This window comes from Octodon degus, unplaced genomic scaffold (assembly GCF_000260255.1).
Source record: "Octodon degus isolate 3935 unplaced genomic scaffold, OctDeg1.0 scaffold00010, whole genome shotgun sequence".
Taxonomy (NCBI): domain Eukaryota; kingdom Metazoa; phylum Chordata; class Mammalia; order Rodentia; family Octodontidae; genus Octodon; species Octodon degus.
The window spans coordinates 17,940,277-17,956,022 of NW_004524586.1; the positions used below are offsets into that span (position 1 = coordinate 17,940,277).

The 15,746-nt window shown below is 43.0% G+C and overlaps 1 protein-coding gene across 6 annotated transcripts in view; it reads left to right on the forward strand.

The window, feature by feature from the left end:
* The window catches only part of Uros (uroporphyrinogen III synthase), a 51,507-nt gene that overhangs the window by 5,362 nt on the left and 30,399 nt on the right, over window positions 1-15,746 (forward strand). For 4 of the 6 annotated variants that reach the window (XR_002819829.1, XM_023708897.1, XM_023708894.1 and 1 more), the window contains exons 2-5: window positions 5,058-5,149; window positions 5,331-5,414; window positions 6,484-6,580; window positions 9,680-9,754. Coding sequence is in view for 5 of the 6 variants with exons in the window: in XM_023708897.1 (XP_023564665.1) it covers window positions 5,087-5,149; window positions 5,331-5,414; window positions 6,484-6,580; window positions 9,680-9,754 (319 nt within the window). In the remaining variant the exon portion in view is untranslated. The remainder of the gene's footprint in view (window positions 1-5,057; window positions 5,150-5,330; window positions 5,415-6,483; window positions 6,581-9,679; window positions 9,755-15,746) is intronic. The other 2 variants (XM_004625731.2, XM_023708896.1) reach the window with 1 other exon arrangement.

Here is a 15,746-nt window from a genome sequence, read left to right on the forward strand (position 1 = left end):
TTATTAAGAAACCAAGGCTTCATGCTACCACTGGTTTTATTACCTAAGAATCAGAAAAGAACTCAAGAGGAGTACTTTTCTGTTCTCACTGGATAGATTGGTACTGCTTTCCCATGTTTATGTGATGTCACTATTTTGTAGTGTAGTGATGCTTTATGCTGTCATTTTCCCAAAAGTTGCATGCAAAAATATATGAGTGGTAGCAGAGAGCAAGGGAGTTGAGAGCACAGAACTTGGAGCCAGGCTGCCTAGGACTCAAGTCCCAGAACTTAGCAGTTCTGAAATCTGAGATGAGTGCCATCCTCCATACACCTCTGCTTCCTCCTAAATCCCATTAATTTAATGCATGGAAATTGTGTTAGCTGTCAGCATTATCTTCGAGACACTCAGAAGCCCTAAGGCTTGTTAGCATTTTTTCCATTTAACATGGGAGAAAAAAAGCTCACACCATGGTGAAGAATGAAGCTGAGACCAAAGCCCCATCCCTTACCCCTTACTCCTGTGCTTATTCTGTGACCCGCCCCACTTCCTGTCTTCTGTTATCTCCATAGAGAAATTGAGCATAAGAGGGCACGCAGAAATAAAAAGAGGGCCAGTTAAGTCCATCAACAAGATGCTTCTCTTTAAGATCAGCCTCCCACAAGTGACCCAGTACGGCTCGGCACTCTGGCCCCTTCCTGCATGGTCTCTCACTACTCTGCCTTACACATGCTGGCTGTCAGACTGACTTCCTTTCCTGAGCTTACCCACCTCAGAGCTTCTGCAGTGTGCAGCCTCTTGCTCAGATTTTGGATCAGCATCTAAACATCACTTCCTCTGTATTTATTAGGATGTAGTTTCAGCTGCCTGACAGAGCTAAATGAACAGTGGGTGTTCAGGATAGGCCTTTCCTTTTCTGAGGCTGCATTGTTGGTACTAGCACACCAAGGGGCCCATACTTCTTCTGTCTTGTTGCAATATCCTTCGGCCATCCTCTGCAAGTACCACAGGCCTGGTGCACCCACTGTGTTCTCCCTAGCAAGATAAGCAGCTGGGAGGAAGAATAATTCCTTCAAAAGACAGGGCCCATGCCGCTTCTTCTTCTGTCCTGTTGGCTGGAAGCGAGTCGTTTTTATTTTAGGCAACCAAGTGCCCAGTTAAAAATGAGAGATTCCATTCTGGTAAGCAGGAAAGAAGAGAGGAATTTGGGGGTAGGGGGCAGTCTGTGGCATACCTGCCAGTCCAAATAAGACTTTCCAGGTATGCTTCCACATGTTTCCACAGCACTTTTCTTTCATAAGACTTACTGCTTCTAATCAGGTCCAGTTCCAGTGCCTCTAATCCCAGGAACTTGGGGGGCTGAAAAAGAAGAATCGCAAGTTCTAGACCAACCCTGATAACTTAGGGAGAACTTGTCTCAGAATAAATCTTAAAGGGGTTAGGGATGTAGCTCAGTGGTAGAGTGTCCTGAGCTCTATCTCTAGCACTGTGGAGAGTGGAGGGGACTGACTGTCCAACAATACTGTGTTTAGAGTTTTGTAAAATAACCATTTTGTTTTCCTATAAATACGCTGCTGGGATTGTATTGTATGCCTAAATGCCAACTACAGTTACTATTCTGTAAATATTTATTGACTAAATGATAGGATTAAACAGATAAACCTCAAATGTTCAAGATTTCAACGCAAAAAGACATTTGTTTCCAGCCTGGTCCCAACCATTTCAAACTAAGCTGTGAACATGTGGTTTCACCCAGAATTCTATGTCGGTAGCTCTGTCCTCAGTAAGAATCGGATCCAGCCACTTACTTGCCCAGAGTTGTGCCCTTAGCAGGTAGCCTGCTCCTGAAAGTGGCTCGCCAGCTAATTGTTACTGGGTTCTGAGTTGCTTCCCTCTCCTGCAGTTTGATTCCAAGTTCTTCTCATCTCAAGCAAAGCATAGAATAAAATGAGGGAAAAGTAGTGGCAAAGTTTATTCAGGAAAGTAAAAGTGGGATAGGGGATGTAGCTCAGCGGCATAGCACCTGCCTGGCAAGTGCAAAGTCCTGAGTTCACTTCCTGATACCAGAAAAGGAAAAAAGGGTACAAGTGGGGGGAAAGTGGAGGAGAAACTGGCTGTGCACAGTGAGCTTGAGCCAAGTAAAAGAGGAAATAGCAACGTAAGAGAACTGGAGAAAACATGGTGAGCTATCATGAGGAGAAGCCACAGGGCAAGTTCTTGAGGTGTTTCTCCTTAATGCAGTCCAAAACTCAAGGAAACCTGAAGAACTTCTACATATGGGCCCTGAGAGGTGGTGCTGGAAGGTCGTGGCCTAGGCTGACATCAGGCCTAGGCCATCGTATCTAGAACCTGCTCAGTTCTGGTAAGAAGTCTTAGAACTAACAGGTCACGCCTAATCCCCCATGCAGCTTTGCCACCACAATTCTGATCCAAACCAGGAGCTTTTTCACCTAATCTGCTATGACCCTTGGAGTCCTGGTACATCCCCGCTACTGAGCCTCTGGTGTTTCTAAAGTGTGGATCTTACCACTGACATGGCTGACACTTCGCAGAAGATTCTCGTGAAATCCAGTCTGCATTGTCTGTACACTTGAGCCACACTGTACTTCTCTCCTGAGGACACTTGAACATTTCTTCTCATTGCTATTATCATTAAAAGCTTAACTCAGATGTCACCTCCCCAGAGAGATCTCCCCAGAAGGGTGACTGTCAGCATCCCTATCATTCTGCCATGTCACCTCTTAGTACTTTTTAGTACCTGAAATTATCACATACATTCCCCAGTACATAATGCAGACCCAAGTTCTCTGAAGGAGATTCCAGCTCAGAGGTTTTGGTATCACTGCCTGAGAACAGAAACACTTGTATGAGAGACTGGCTCCTGGTATTTGAAAGTGTTACCAAGATACCTTTGAAATCATGGGGAACTGTATTTGCAGGGCATGAAACCATGTTGGAGATAAGAAGATCTCAAGTAGTGCTCTGAAGCCAGATTCACCTGTTTCCGCCAGCATTATGCTTCAGCCCTCTAAGTTGCACCGCAAAAAAATAATAATTCCACAGAGACTGGGTAGGAAACAGCTATGGTCAGGGAACCCTAATAGGCTGGGAAGAGACCCTTTGTGGTATCTGAGATATAGGACACCGGCTCTGCACTCATGGCCAGAGGAGACCATGCTCAGCCAGAGTTGCTCAGAATTTGAAAGTGTGGCACCGGCCCCTTCATCCTGATCCTGCTGCCTGCTGGGGGCTGCCTCCAGCATGGATCTGGGGTCAGACTGTTGTTTATCTTACAGTGTGAGCAGGGGCATGTCCCCACTTGGACGTTTCCCCCAAACCACATGTTCAAAATCACAGAAATTTATCTCTTTTTGTTTTTGTTCTTTCTGTTTTTGCTTCGGGATGTTTTCCTTTGTCCTCCTTTCTTATCCTTTCTTTTTTTTCCCCCTTTTAATTTTTCTTTCTTTTATTTTTTCACTTATTTTTACTCCCCTTATATTTCCTTTCTCTCTTTTCTTTCATCTGTTTCTCATTTTTTTTTTCTCTTTACCTAGTTCTATAAAATTCCTTCTACTCCCCAGTAGGATCCTGTGTACCACTTCTGTCTCTTCCTTCCCATTTCAAGTAGCTTAGGCATTCATATTTTTCCTCTTGCATTCCCCATTCCCATACCCTATATCTTTAACAGTATGACCATAAAACTTTATTTAACATTTGACAGTTAACTGTATAAACTCTATAAAACTTTTTTACCATTAACAAATGCAGCTATTGTATTTAATACATATTAGCTGTAAGTCAATACCTGGGTTGTCTTAGCATTTACACCTCCATAATTGTGGATTTTTTCTCTAGGGTTAAGCATGGTATGTAATTGGTTCTTATGGTATGTTAGTATCCAGTTTGTCTTGGATGATACTGAAAGTAGTTGATTTGCTTGATATTGCATAATTAGTGCTGTTACACTGTAATTACACTATTATTATTACACTGAAGGGGAGAATAGCATAAGCATGTTATTGATTCTTAGTTATATGTTCTTTCAAATAATTTTTATATAATGTAATGTTTATTAGCTAATTCAGGCAGTTAAGTGATGTATGAATATTTTAATGGTGTTATAATACCATACCATATTTTTTTCCAAAATTTTATTGATAAACAGCAATGAGACAGTTTCAAATCAAATCGGAAATACAGTTTCAACAAATAACACACTGCATATATTCTTCTTAGTGCCATACCATATTTTTAAGCATTCTGTCATTCTTGGGTATTTAGATTGTACCCAGTCATTTGGAAGTACAAGGAATGACAAAACCAGTATCTTCATGTTAATCTTTGTTCACACTTTGAGTACTACCTTTTTACTTAGTCTTACAAGTGAAATTATAAAAAGAAAGAATATGAAATATATAACATTTTAAATACATGTCAAATTATTTTTCAGTTTGTTAGATACTTCATTACATTTGTCAGTTTTTATAAATATCATTTCAGAAGTAGAAAAGTCAATATAATTATTTCTTAAAGTATGAGCAAAGCCACTTAGTATAATTATCTTGAAATATATCTTGTCCTCTGAATACCTACTACAAAGACAACAATATGCAATATATTAATTATTGTAACCATCCTGTTAACCTGTTTTGAAACTGTTTCATTGCTACTTTATCTTTTTTTCTCGTTAAAATGAATTTTAAAAAGAAATGCAAATATTTATCTTTTTATCTTTTTTTAAAATGTAAGATGTTCATTTCTTATTTTTACTGATGCAATCTAGAATTTGCACTTCTCTTCTGTAAGCCAGAACTGTTTGTAGGACTTGTGACTTGTAAGTGGCCTTCATCTGCCTCCCCAAGTGCTCTATCACCTGCTGACACCCTCTCCTGCCCACCCTTGGCTTTATCAGTAACAGGAGTCTTCCGCAAGAACAGGGCCCTTAGTGCTAAGTCATGGTGAGGTAGGCTCGGTCTCTTCCACGAAGAGCAGATCGCCTCCTTCTAGTGCTGCGTCCCCGTGAAACGGTGCTCAGGGAGTCTCTGAGATCTAATTCAGATTGTTTCCTTGCCGTGCAGCAGTGCTCCAGCAGGACTTCCAGGTCACGATGAAGGTTCTTTTACTGAAAGACACAAAGGAGGATGATTGTAGCCAAGATCCGTATATCAGGGTAAGTAGCAGAGACTCCTGCCCTGAACTAGCGCTTCCTTGCTAATGGCATCAAGGAGCTGGAGCTGGTGGTGGAGAGGAGCTGCTAAAATCCAGACTTGACACAGAATAAATATACTATGACCCTTTGTTCTTTTCAGAACAGCTTTAGCCAACCCAGAACTACTTTCTTTCACTTGCAGGAATTAGCACTGTGTGGCCTGGAAGCCACATTGATCCCAGTGTTATCATTTGAGTTTCTATCTCTCTCCAGCTTCTCTGAGAAGGTAAGTCCTATGGCGTCTGATCCCCATGTTCATGAGTCTCTCTGCAACCCTTGCCAGCCCAAGCTGGAGGGCCTGCTGGTAGCCCCTCCTTTTACCACCAGGCCCGCACAGCTTCCCTGTGTTCAGAACCCTGCACTGTGGGGCGCTGAGCCTCTCTCAGCTCTGGAGAGATAAGCAGCCTAGACTCAGAAATGGGCCCAGACAAACAAGGCTGTGAGTGCAGCACAGCTGGGCGGCTCTGGGTCCTAGGGCCCCTCCATTGATCCTCTCACTTAATTCAGTCTGCCCCAACTTCTGTGCAGCAAGCTGTTCTGGGGTTTTTTCCATTTTAGAGATAGAAGTCACAGGTTAGACCGCTCAGCCCAGACCCCTACCCAGGAAGACCAGGTCTGGGATGCAAACTCTTTGCTTCTGTCCACCCCGTCAATTCTCCTGGCAGGTGTATGAGTGACCAGTATTGCAAGGAAACAGACTCTGCCTTCTAAATGTTTCAGATCAAAGGTTTTGGGCTAGGGAGGCAGTCTAGTATGTGAGTGCTTGCCTACCAAGCACAGGACCCTCAGTTTGACCCCCACCACCCCAAAAGTGAGAAGATTCAGGACCTGCAGCTTGAATAAAGCCAGACATTCACAACAGCCCAGGGCCTGGCTTGAATAAATGTTCAGTGATGGTGTCACCAGTATGTTATGCTTGAAACGCTCGGCTTCGGCATATGTGTCACCCCCAGAATAGCCAAGTTATGTTACAGAGGCAGGTCAGGTCTGTTGCCCTCCTGCCCATCAGAGTTCCAGGCCAGATCAGGCCTCCTCAGCTGCAATTCCACTCACCACTGCACTGCGCTCTGTGTCCCTGAGGTGTGAGCTTCTTGAGGGAAACACCATGATAATGAACTCACCTGCAAATCCTAAAAGACCTAGTATAATGCCAGGTCCATGATAAGTGCTCAGTAAGGGTTGAGTCAGTGGAGAGGGTTGGGTGGAAGGAATTCCCTTACCTACACTTATGGAAAGCATTGAAATTGTGGGTCAGAGTTCCTTAGGAGATACTTTCGTTGCTTTTTGATGTGCAGCTGTCTCATCCAGAAGATTACGGGGGACTCATTTTTACCAGCCCCAGAGCAGTGGAAGCAGTGGAGCTGTGTTTGAGGAAAGACAGTAAAACTGAAGGTGAGAGTTGGCCTGCTCTGACTTTGTTTACTCTTCTTTCCCCCATGGAGACACAAGATTCCAGAGATAGCTGTGCTGCTGACAGAAGTGCGTACATGGTGGTCCTGAGCCACAGATGCATCCTAGGAAACAAAGATGTCTCCTCAGCTCCCAAGCAGATAGGTGGAGAGAGCTCTCCCAGCCTTTTAAATGATTGTTGGGCATTTGAGTTTCCCCTCAGAGTATATAAGGTATTGTCTTGTTTGTCTGAAAGTAGGATAAAAACCACTTTCCTCAAAGGATTGATGAGAAAATTTAATAGTGTTTGAGCAGATGTTCCACATTGTACCAAGTTCTTAGTAACATAGCTATCTCTTGGACTCTTCCACCGTCTTCCCTCCCTCTCCATCACAGCCATGTGAAAGGCACTGCCCACCAACTGAACCTCCTTCATAACGTCATTTGAACAGTCTCTGAGCTAACACTTATGACGTATTGTACAGAATACTTCATAAGCTAACACTTATGAAGTACTCAGGTACTGTGTGAAATACTTCACATTTATTATCTTACTTGGCTCCAAGCAACATCCCAGAAACACATAATACTACAATCTCACTCCATAGATGAAAGCACTGAGGCTTGGGAGGGCTGTGTCTGAGCAGAAGCAGCAGGGAGTATGGCTAGCACCAGGACCTGGAGTGCCCCAGGCCTGGGTTCATACAGCCATTCTGACCTCAGTGAGCTCCTTGGCCTCTCTGCCCCTCAGTGTCCTTGCCCTTGGGCAGGCTTAGTAAGTCCTGTGTCAGGGGTTGTTCCTTGACTCCCCACTAGCTAGAATGCATTGGGTGCCTGTCATGTACCAGGCACTGTCCTCAGTCTCCACCTAGGAATAGAGGAAGTCAGCACTCCCACTTGGCCTGCGAGGATCCTGAAGCTTTGCACAGAAGGTGCAAAGCTGTCAAGGCCATGGAGTCTAAAAGTTGCAGCTTTGTGATTCATACAGCAGAGTCTAAGCACTCCTGGAGAGGAGCTTCCACTGCACTGATGGGGCAGTGGGCAGCAAGGGGCAGTGGTGACAGGTTGTCAAGTCGTCTCTCTGCACGTGTACCTAGGCTGGCTTTTTCCAAAGCAGAAAAGAAACTTGAGGCAGGGAAGCCCACTGCTTTCTCCAGTGGAGCTTCTGGACAGGAGCATTGTCTGCAGTCATATTTTGCCTTTCCTGTGTGCTTAGAGGATGAAGATAAAGAGAAGAAAACCTTGGCTGGCAAGATAGCTCAGTGGACTAAATGCCTGGTTTGGCAAGTGCAGGGACCAGGGTTCGATCTCAGGTCCCTCATGCTGCCCTCTGGGCATACTGAGCCAGCAAGAGAGTCCAGGCATGATGGCATGCACCTGTAATCCCAGCACTGGGGAGGCTGAAAACAGGAGGATCACTGTGAGCCCAAGCTGCTTAGTGGGACCCTGTCCCAAATACATAAAATGAAAAAAACAAAGAGAAGAAAACCAGAGAGTAAACATTGTAACTTTTTGTTGTGCTTTGCTGTGCTTTGCAGTTCAAAAGCCCTATGTTTAAAAATGTTGATTCTAGGAGCCGGGGAGAGGGCTCAGTGGAATAAGCGCTTCCCTGGCAAGCGCAAGGGTCTGAGTTCAATCCCCGGTTCCACCAAAAAAAAAAAAAGTTGATTCTCATGACAATAATAGATGGTGGGCAGGAGAGGTGTAGTTCACCTAGCTATCTCAGTGAAGACAAAGACAGAGGGCGACCACCTGTCCTGGGGTCACAGAGCAAGCTTAGAGCAGACACCTCTGCAGCCAGGCTTTCCGATACAACCCGTGCTTGCTCCATCCCCATTGTGCTGCGACCTTGGGAAGCAGTTTATTCTCCTGGATAATGTTCTACTAGATATTATTTACACTGTGGGATAAAGGTGAGACTCGATCGGGATTGCCATTTAGAAACTTCCCTCAGGGTGTGAAGAGAGAATAACACTATTGAGTGGAGGGGAAAGTTACGCTCATAGCATATTTTAGAAAGGAATAACTAGTATGTCTTTGTCTTCTAAAAATGCTTCGGCTCTTCATTGACCTTATGATGTGCTTATTCAGTCTTTTGTCTCTGTAGTTTGTCAGTCCATGTCTGTAGATCTTTTCCATAAAATAATGATATTCTGTATTACGTTATATTTGGTAATAAAGGTGAAATTTATGGTTTCTACTTTGACCTAATGGATGCATGAGCCCTCTCATCTGAGATTGAAGCTTATTGACTACTTTAAGATTTATGTCCCAAATAAAACGGGTGTATTGCCTTAATAGATACTCACGTTGCTTTTTTAATGACTGGTGGCTTTTTCTTTAAAAATCTAAATTTTTAAATTTTAATATCACCCTGCAAATTAATCCTTTACATTATGCCTATTTCCTAATACACATTAAAGTGCTTCTACGTGGTACTGTACTTTTGTGATCCCACACGCTGGGAAACTGAGGCAAAAGGATCCCAGTTTTGAGTCTAGCCCAGGCAACTTAGTCACTGAGCAGGACACTGTCTCAAAATATAGAACAAGAAAAAGGCTAGAGATGTAGCTTGGTTTTAGAGTGGGGATAACTGCTGGTGCCAACTGTGGAAATGAGTTCTTTTAAGTGAGTTATGCTGAAATATTTGTCAATGTGATTTTAAAAATTTTTCTTTTTCCTTTTTTTTTTTTTTTTTCGGTGCTGGGGGTATAACTCATGATCTTGCAGTTGCAAGACAGGTGCTTATGCCGCTGAGCTGTCTCCCAGCCCTTTTAAATTTTTTTCTTGCAGACTAGGAACAATATGAAAATGTAATTTTAGTTTGAGTGGCTGTTCTTTATGTCTTCGTTTTTAGTGGGATTTCTTTTTTTATTTTTTTGAGATAGGGTCTTGTTAAGTATTACAGGCTCCCCTCAAACTTTCGATCCCGGTGGCCCACTATAGTGCTGGGATTACAGATGTGTGCCGCAGTGACGAGCTGAGATGCCGTCTTAGCAGTTTGTTATTGATGGTTTGCTTAGGATGCACAAGCATCCATTGGTAAGAGTCCAAATGGACACTTGGATATTTATACCTCACATATAATTCCATGTTCTGCAGACTGGAAAAGGTCTCTGAGAGAAAAATGGAGCCCTAAGTCCGTGTATGTGGTTGGAAAGGCTACAGCTTCCCTAGGTAAGAGTCAAGGTAAAAATTATGCACCAAAAAGGATTTAGCCTTCTTTGTTCATTTAAAATACTTTAACTCAGTTTTAAAGTTCTATTTTTTACTTTGAAAATCTGTGGAAAGTAACTAAATATATAGTGCTACTGATAAATAAAACAAATGTATTCAAACATGGCTGAGTGAACCATTAGTCCACATCTCTGCAGAAATACTCAATTGTAGCTAGTGAGTTATTTTATTTAAATGTCTGTCCCTTTGCCCCATAAATCCCACTGCAAATATAATACTCAATGCCACCGAATTATACTCTATGAATGGACAAAATGGCAAATGTTGTTATGTATGTTTATTATAATTCAAAAAGCAAAACTTGACTCCAGGTAGTTGGTATTCTAATTTTCTAGTTTTCTTACTTTTTTCTGTCTTTCCAAATAGTCTTAAATTTACATCTTTTACAGCATAAAAGATAAACTGGAAATGTTAAAAGTTGACATAATATTTTTAAAGAGAATAAAAGATAGTAAAAAAAAATACTATCAGAAATAATATAGAAGGTCAGGGAGATAGCTTAGTAGGTTAAGCACCTGCCTGGCAAGCACAAGGTCCTGAGTTTGATCCTCAACCCCCATCCCCACAAAAAAAAAAAGAAAGAAAGAAAGAAATTATACAGAATTTCACTTAACAAAATGATAGGATTTCAATAATGTTTGTTACATTGTACATCATTGTCTTCAAATTAGTTGTTCAGATTACCAGATAGAAGCATACAAAATTGGTCACCAAAAAAAAAAAAAAAAAAAAAAAAAAAAAAAATTAGGGGGCCTGCCCCTTATCTCAGTTCTTTAAATGGCTGCTTCCACAAAACAGTCAGGCTCAGGTTGCTGTGGTTTGATCCCCACAACTCAGGCTAGCCAAACCTGCACTGCAGGCATTCGGAGTAAAAAAAAAAAAAAAAAAAAAAAAAAAAAAAATTTAAAAGGGTGCTGGGGATATAGCTCAGCAACATAAGCCTGGCAAGTGCAGGGTTCCAAGTTTGATCCCTGTTACCACAAAAAAAGGAAGAGGAAGAGGAAGAGGAGGAGGAGGATTAGGAGGAAAAATAATAATAATTAAGAATTAACTGTTCTTTTCAATGGACCAGTAGAAATCAATATTTTAAGCACTTAAAATAATTAGTAGTTTTGGGTAAATTAGCCTCTAACTTTTTTTCAAAACAGTTCCATTTTGTCCCAACAAGGTTAAAAATATGAAGGGAAAGTGTACCATGAGAGAAAATAGTTTAGGATGAAAAGCACGTCTTCCAGAGCACAAAATGAATCTGGGGGAGAGGGAGCTCGGGAGTGGCAGCTTCGGCGAAGGAGGATACCTTCGTCTTTTGCGCTGAGCCACTCTTGCCACAAGCTCAGTAAGTCAGGCAGGATGAGGGACACCCTGCTTAGATGCCAGGAGAAGTTCCTTTATTCTCTGCATCTCCCGCTAAAGTGAAAAATTTACATTTACTTTATTTTGCTATTTCTTTTTCCTGAATGAGGAAAGAAAATAATTTAAACAGTCTCTTACTTACATACCAGAAATCCAGCTCTCCTGTGTATGCTGTAGTTAGGAATCTTTCTGTTTGAATTTTTGTACTCCAAATTCAGACTTCACGTTACTTCGTTCATTACTGTTCATCTTGCGCTCACTGTTGAGGCAGGAGCCTTGAGATCTGGAGCCACTAGGAGTGGACCATGGTCAAGCGCAGCACAGCAGCATGGGCCTGAGGTGGGCACACGGCCTCAGGCTGGACCATGGTCACTCAGTTGTGAAGAAGGATGTGTTTTGAATGCCAGAAACATGTTAGCAAAGGAGAGATGAAATCAGGACTCTTAGGAGGAAACCAGCGTGTTTCTCTTAACAGAAAATCAGTTACCCAGCTTTGGATATTCTGTTGTAGTTCAGCTTCTTAGACATGATGTACAAAGAACCAACTAGAGTGGACATACGTAGAAGGCTTTCTTGAGTTTTCCATTCACATAGAGTCCGAGCAGGAATCTGGGGAACCGAGTGCCAAAAGCTGGGAGGAGACCAGGCTGTTTGTCCTCTTGGGCTATGTAATGAATTACCCCAAAACTTAGTAACCAGAAACAATGAGCATTCCTTATCTCACTGTTAGCTGTGGGTGAGAAATCCTAGCAGGACTCAGTTTAGTTCTTCTTGTTCAGATCTGTCACCCTGCTGCAGCCAAGCTGATGGCCAGGGCCGCAGACCTGTTGAGGCTTGTCAGCTTCCTAGTGCACTCCATATCTGTAGCTTGCCTCAAGGGAGTAGCTTGCCAGCTCAGTAACATGAGGCTCTTGAAAGCGCAGCAGACTTGCCCTGTTCTGAGGAGATTCCAGAGAGTAAGGAAAGTGCCCAAAACAAAGTCACACCTTTCATACCTAATCATGGAAGTGACATCCCATCACTTTGTTGTCTTATGTGTTTGCTTCATTCTAGTCTTTTTTTTGAGACAGGTTCTCACTGGGTAGTTCAGACTGGCCTTGAACTCACTGTAGCACAGGCTGGCCTGGAACTCACAGTGATCCTCCTGCCTCAGCCTCCTAAGTACCAAGATTACACACATGTACCGCTACACCTGGCTCATTAAGTCTTTCTGCACTAAAGCAAGAGATGATATAAGGGCATAAATCCTGCAGATCACTGGAGGCCACTTTGTGTCACTTGGGAGCCTTGGGTCATGCTGCAGCAGAAGAGCTGCCTTGGCTCCCCAGGGGCTGTGCACCTGGTCAGGAGCATTGGGCATTTGAAGCAAAGAGAAGAAACAGTAGAAAACTTTCTCTAAGTAGAAGTGAAAATAAGATCTAATGAACAGCAAGGATTCTCATGGCAGAAGTGAAGTGAGAAAAGGTATCATCTTTTATTTGTAAATGTTACAACTTGACTTCCAGTTTACCCCTATAATTGATCATTCATAGCTGGAGGAAACTACATGTTGTATAACTTTGCACTTGGTCTGCATAAAACCTCCTGAGAAGATGGGGTGGGGCTGGATAATATGTGCTTATTCTGATGAGGTCTGTTTGTGAAGAATCAGGGTTGATTGGCCTGTGGGCTGATATCCTTCAGCTCAGCCAGTCCTGCATTTGCCTGCCCAAAGGTGAGGTACGGGGTTGGTACCTGAGATCCATTTCTTACTACTGTTGCTTGGCTTGGTAAACCCAGGCCAGTGACTCCTTGGAAGATCGCTGAACAACTAACAATGCAGAAAGCAATGCAGTAGTCACCCTTTAGCCATGGGGATGCTATCTACCACCATCCCCAAGTAATTGAAAACACAGATGGTGCTGACCTTCTATAAGCTGTCTTTCCTATACCTACATGCCTTTTGTAAAGTTTAATGTATAAACTAAGCACAATAAGAGATTAACATCAAAAATAGAGGTTAGCATCAATAAAATAGCAATTATACCACTGAACTATAAGTTATAAGTCCAACACCATAAGTGACTTGCAATTACGTACTGTGAGTCTTTCTTGGCAGGTTACTGTGATACCTTTCCTCCCATCCCTGCCATTGCACTCTGACTGTGTAAGCCCGCACCCCCTCTGAATAGGGCCTTGCCTCCCTAACAAAATGGGAGATCCCTAATGATATTCCTGCAAAAAGTAGTAGATATTGCTGAGTTGGTGGTGCACACCTGTAATCCCAACAATCTCAAGGCTGAAGCAAGAGGATCACTGAGTTTGAGGTTAATCTGGGCTACATAGGGAAGTCAAGGCCATCCTAAACTGTAGAGCGAAACCCTGCCTGTCTGAAAAAAAAAAATAATAATAATCTCAAATGTGCATTATCTCCTCCTGACTGATAAAATAAGGGCCTTTCTTGAGCTTATTTCCAGTAGCCAGCAGTTTTATCTTACATACTCCTTAAGTAGTCTTAGGGCTGGCATCTTCCTCTCTTTTAGATGAAATAAGTGGGGTTCAGAGAAGTTAGCAAAGGCCCTACTTGAAGCCTCACATCTTGGCAGGATAGGGGTTGTAGCAGCTTTATGTCTGAGCAGATGCATATGACCTTTCTGCTCTGGCTTCAGGAGGACAATTTTCCCTGTGTGATTTGTAAAGCACATGGATATGTATTTACACACTAAAAAACAGTATACAAAGGCCAGTGAGATAAGATAGCTCAGTGGACTAAGTGCCTGCTTAGGCAAGCACATGGACCAGGGTTCGATTCCCAGCACCACATGCCACGCTGGCCCTGCCCCTGGGCGTACTGACCCACGACCATAATCCCAGTGCTGGGAAGGCTGAAAACAACAGGAGGATCACTAGGAGTCCAAGCTGTGTAGTGAGACCTTGTACCAAATACATAAAAAAAAAAAAGGAAGAGAATTACCTCACTAAGTGTATTAGCTTTCCCTTTTCTGGAACACAGTCCCCAACATTTACAATTGAGAGGAGAAAACTTCTCCCCCAGTCCCAGGGGATTCAGTACATGATCTTCAGGACCTAAAGCAGATGTATTATGGTAGAAGGGCACGACAGAACAAAGCCACTTAGTTTATGCCAGCCAGGAAGCAGAGCAGAGGAACAGGCAGGAGTGGGCTGGGAGCACATAGAACACCCAAGGCCACGCCTCCATTGCCCACCCAGACTTACCAGGAGTATGCTTCATTAAGCTGGTAAGCATTTCTTGTCAATTTTCACCCAAAAAAAATCTCTTTTTTTTTTTTTTTTTTTTTTGGTACCAGGAGTCAAACTTAGGACTTTGTGCTTGCCAGGTAGGGGCTGTGCCACTGAGCTATATCGCTGGCTCCCAAAAAATTTACTTAAGCCGTACTTAATCTCCAAATAAAGACAGTCGCAGCTCATAATTCATAATATAACTATCCTGAGTACAACCAAAAATGCAATAATTTCGTCCCTAAAGTCTCAGTAGTTCCAGCATTTTTCAAAAGTTCAGGTGTTTTCTGAGACACAAGGCAAACTCTTAGTTGTGAACATTGGTAAAAGTTAAAAAGAAGTTATATAATCCTAAGCTATTAAATATTCTTATTACAAAGGGGAGGAATGAGTGGATAGAAAGAAATGGGCCAAAGCAAGACAAAAACACACAACAGCAAAATTAAGTTCTGTAAATCCATAGCTGTCACCAAAGATACTTAGTGGTAAAACATGAGTGTGAGAGAATGTGGGTAGCCCCACCTGTGGCCAGCCCCAGCCTGTGGCCTTGCTGGTTGAACCCCAGGTGGTCTCTTCTGGGTGCTCCCCACTGGGGCTGCAGCTTTCCTCAGCAGTTGTTCCACATTCTTGGGTCTCGGCTTTCTGGGGTCTGCACTCCTTCTGTGGTTTCTTTCCCTCAGCTTCATGCACTGCCGTTTCAAAACTCCTTGCCCAGCTTCCCAACCCTTCCTTTGAAGTCTGGGTGAAAGCCTTCCTAATTCCTCCCACAATTTTTATGTTCTGCATGCCGTAAAACAGCATCATTTAGATAACACCAAGGTTGGCTAGGGCTGCACTGTCTTCTTGAGTGCCTGGCTGGGTGGGGACAGGCAGATGACTCCAGGGAGCCTCTTCCCTTGGAAGCCCTTCTCAAGCAGCTATCACAGGAACTCTTTAAGTTAACAGTTCATACATTTGCATCCTTGAGCCTTTGGTGTCCTGCTGATTCATGGGAGCCCCTGAACTCATCTTTTTTTTTTTTTTTTTTTTTTTTTTTTGGCAGAACTGGGGATTGAACTCAGGCCCCTGAGCTTGCCAGGCAAGGGCTTATTCTAGTGAGCCATCTCCCGAGCCCCAATAAATCTATTTTCAGGCTATCTTATTATTCTCTGTCCAGAGAGAGAATAGGAAGGGAGAAAATTATACTGCCATGATAAGATAATTCATTCCTATCACTCTGAAAAACAGAGAACCTTCCAGAACAATTTCCAATACAGAATTATGGATCTGCCTGGCTTTGGGGGACAGAATATAGAGGCAGCTCTTCAGTCCCCAAAGCCATCTGCCAAGGCTTAACTGC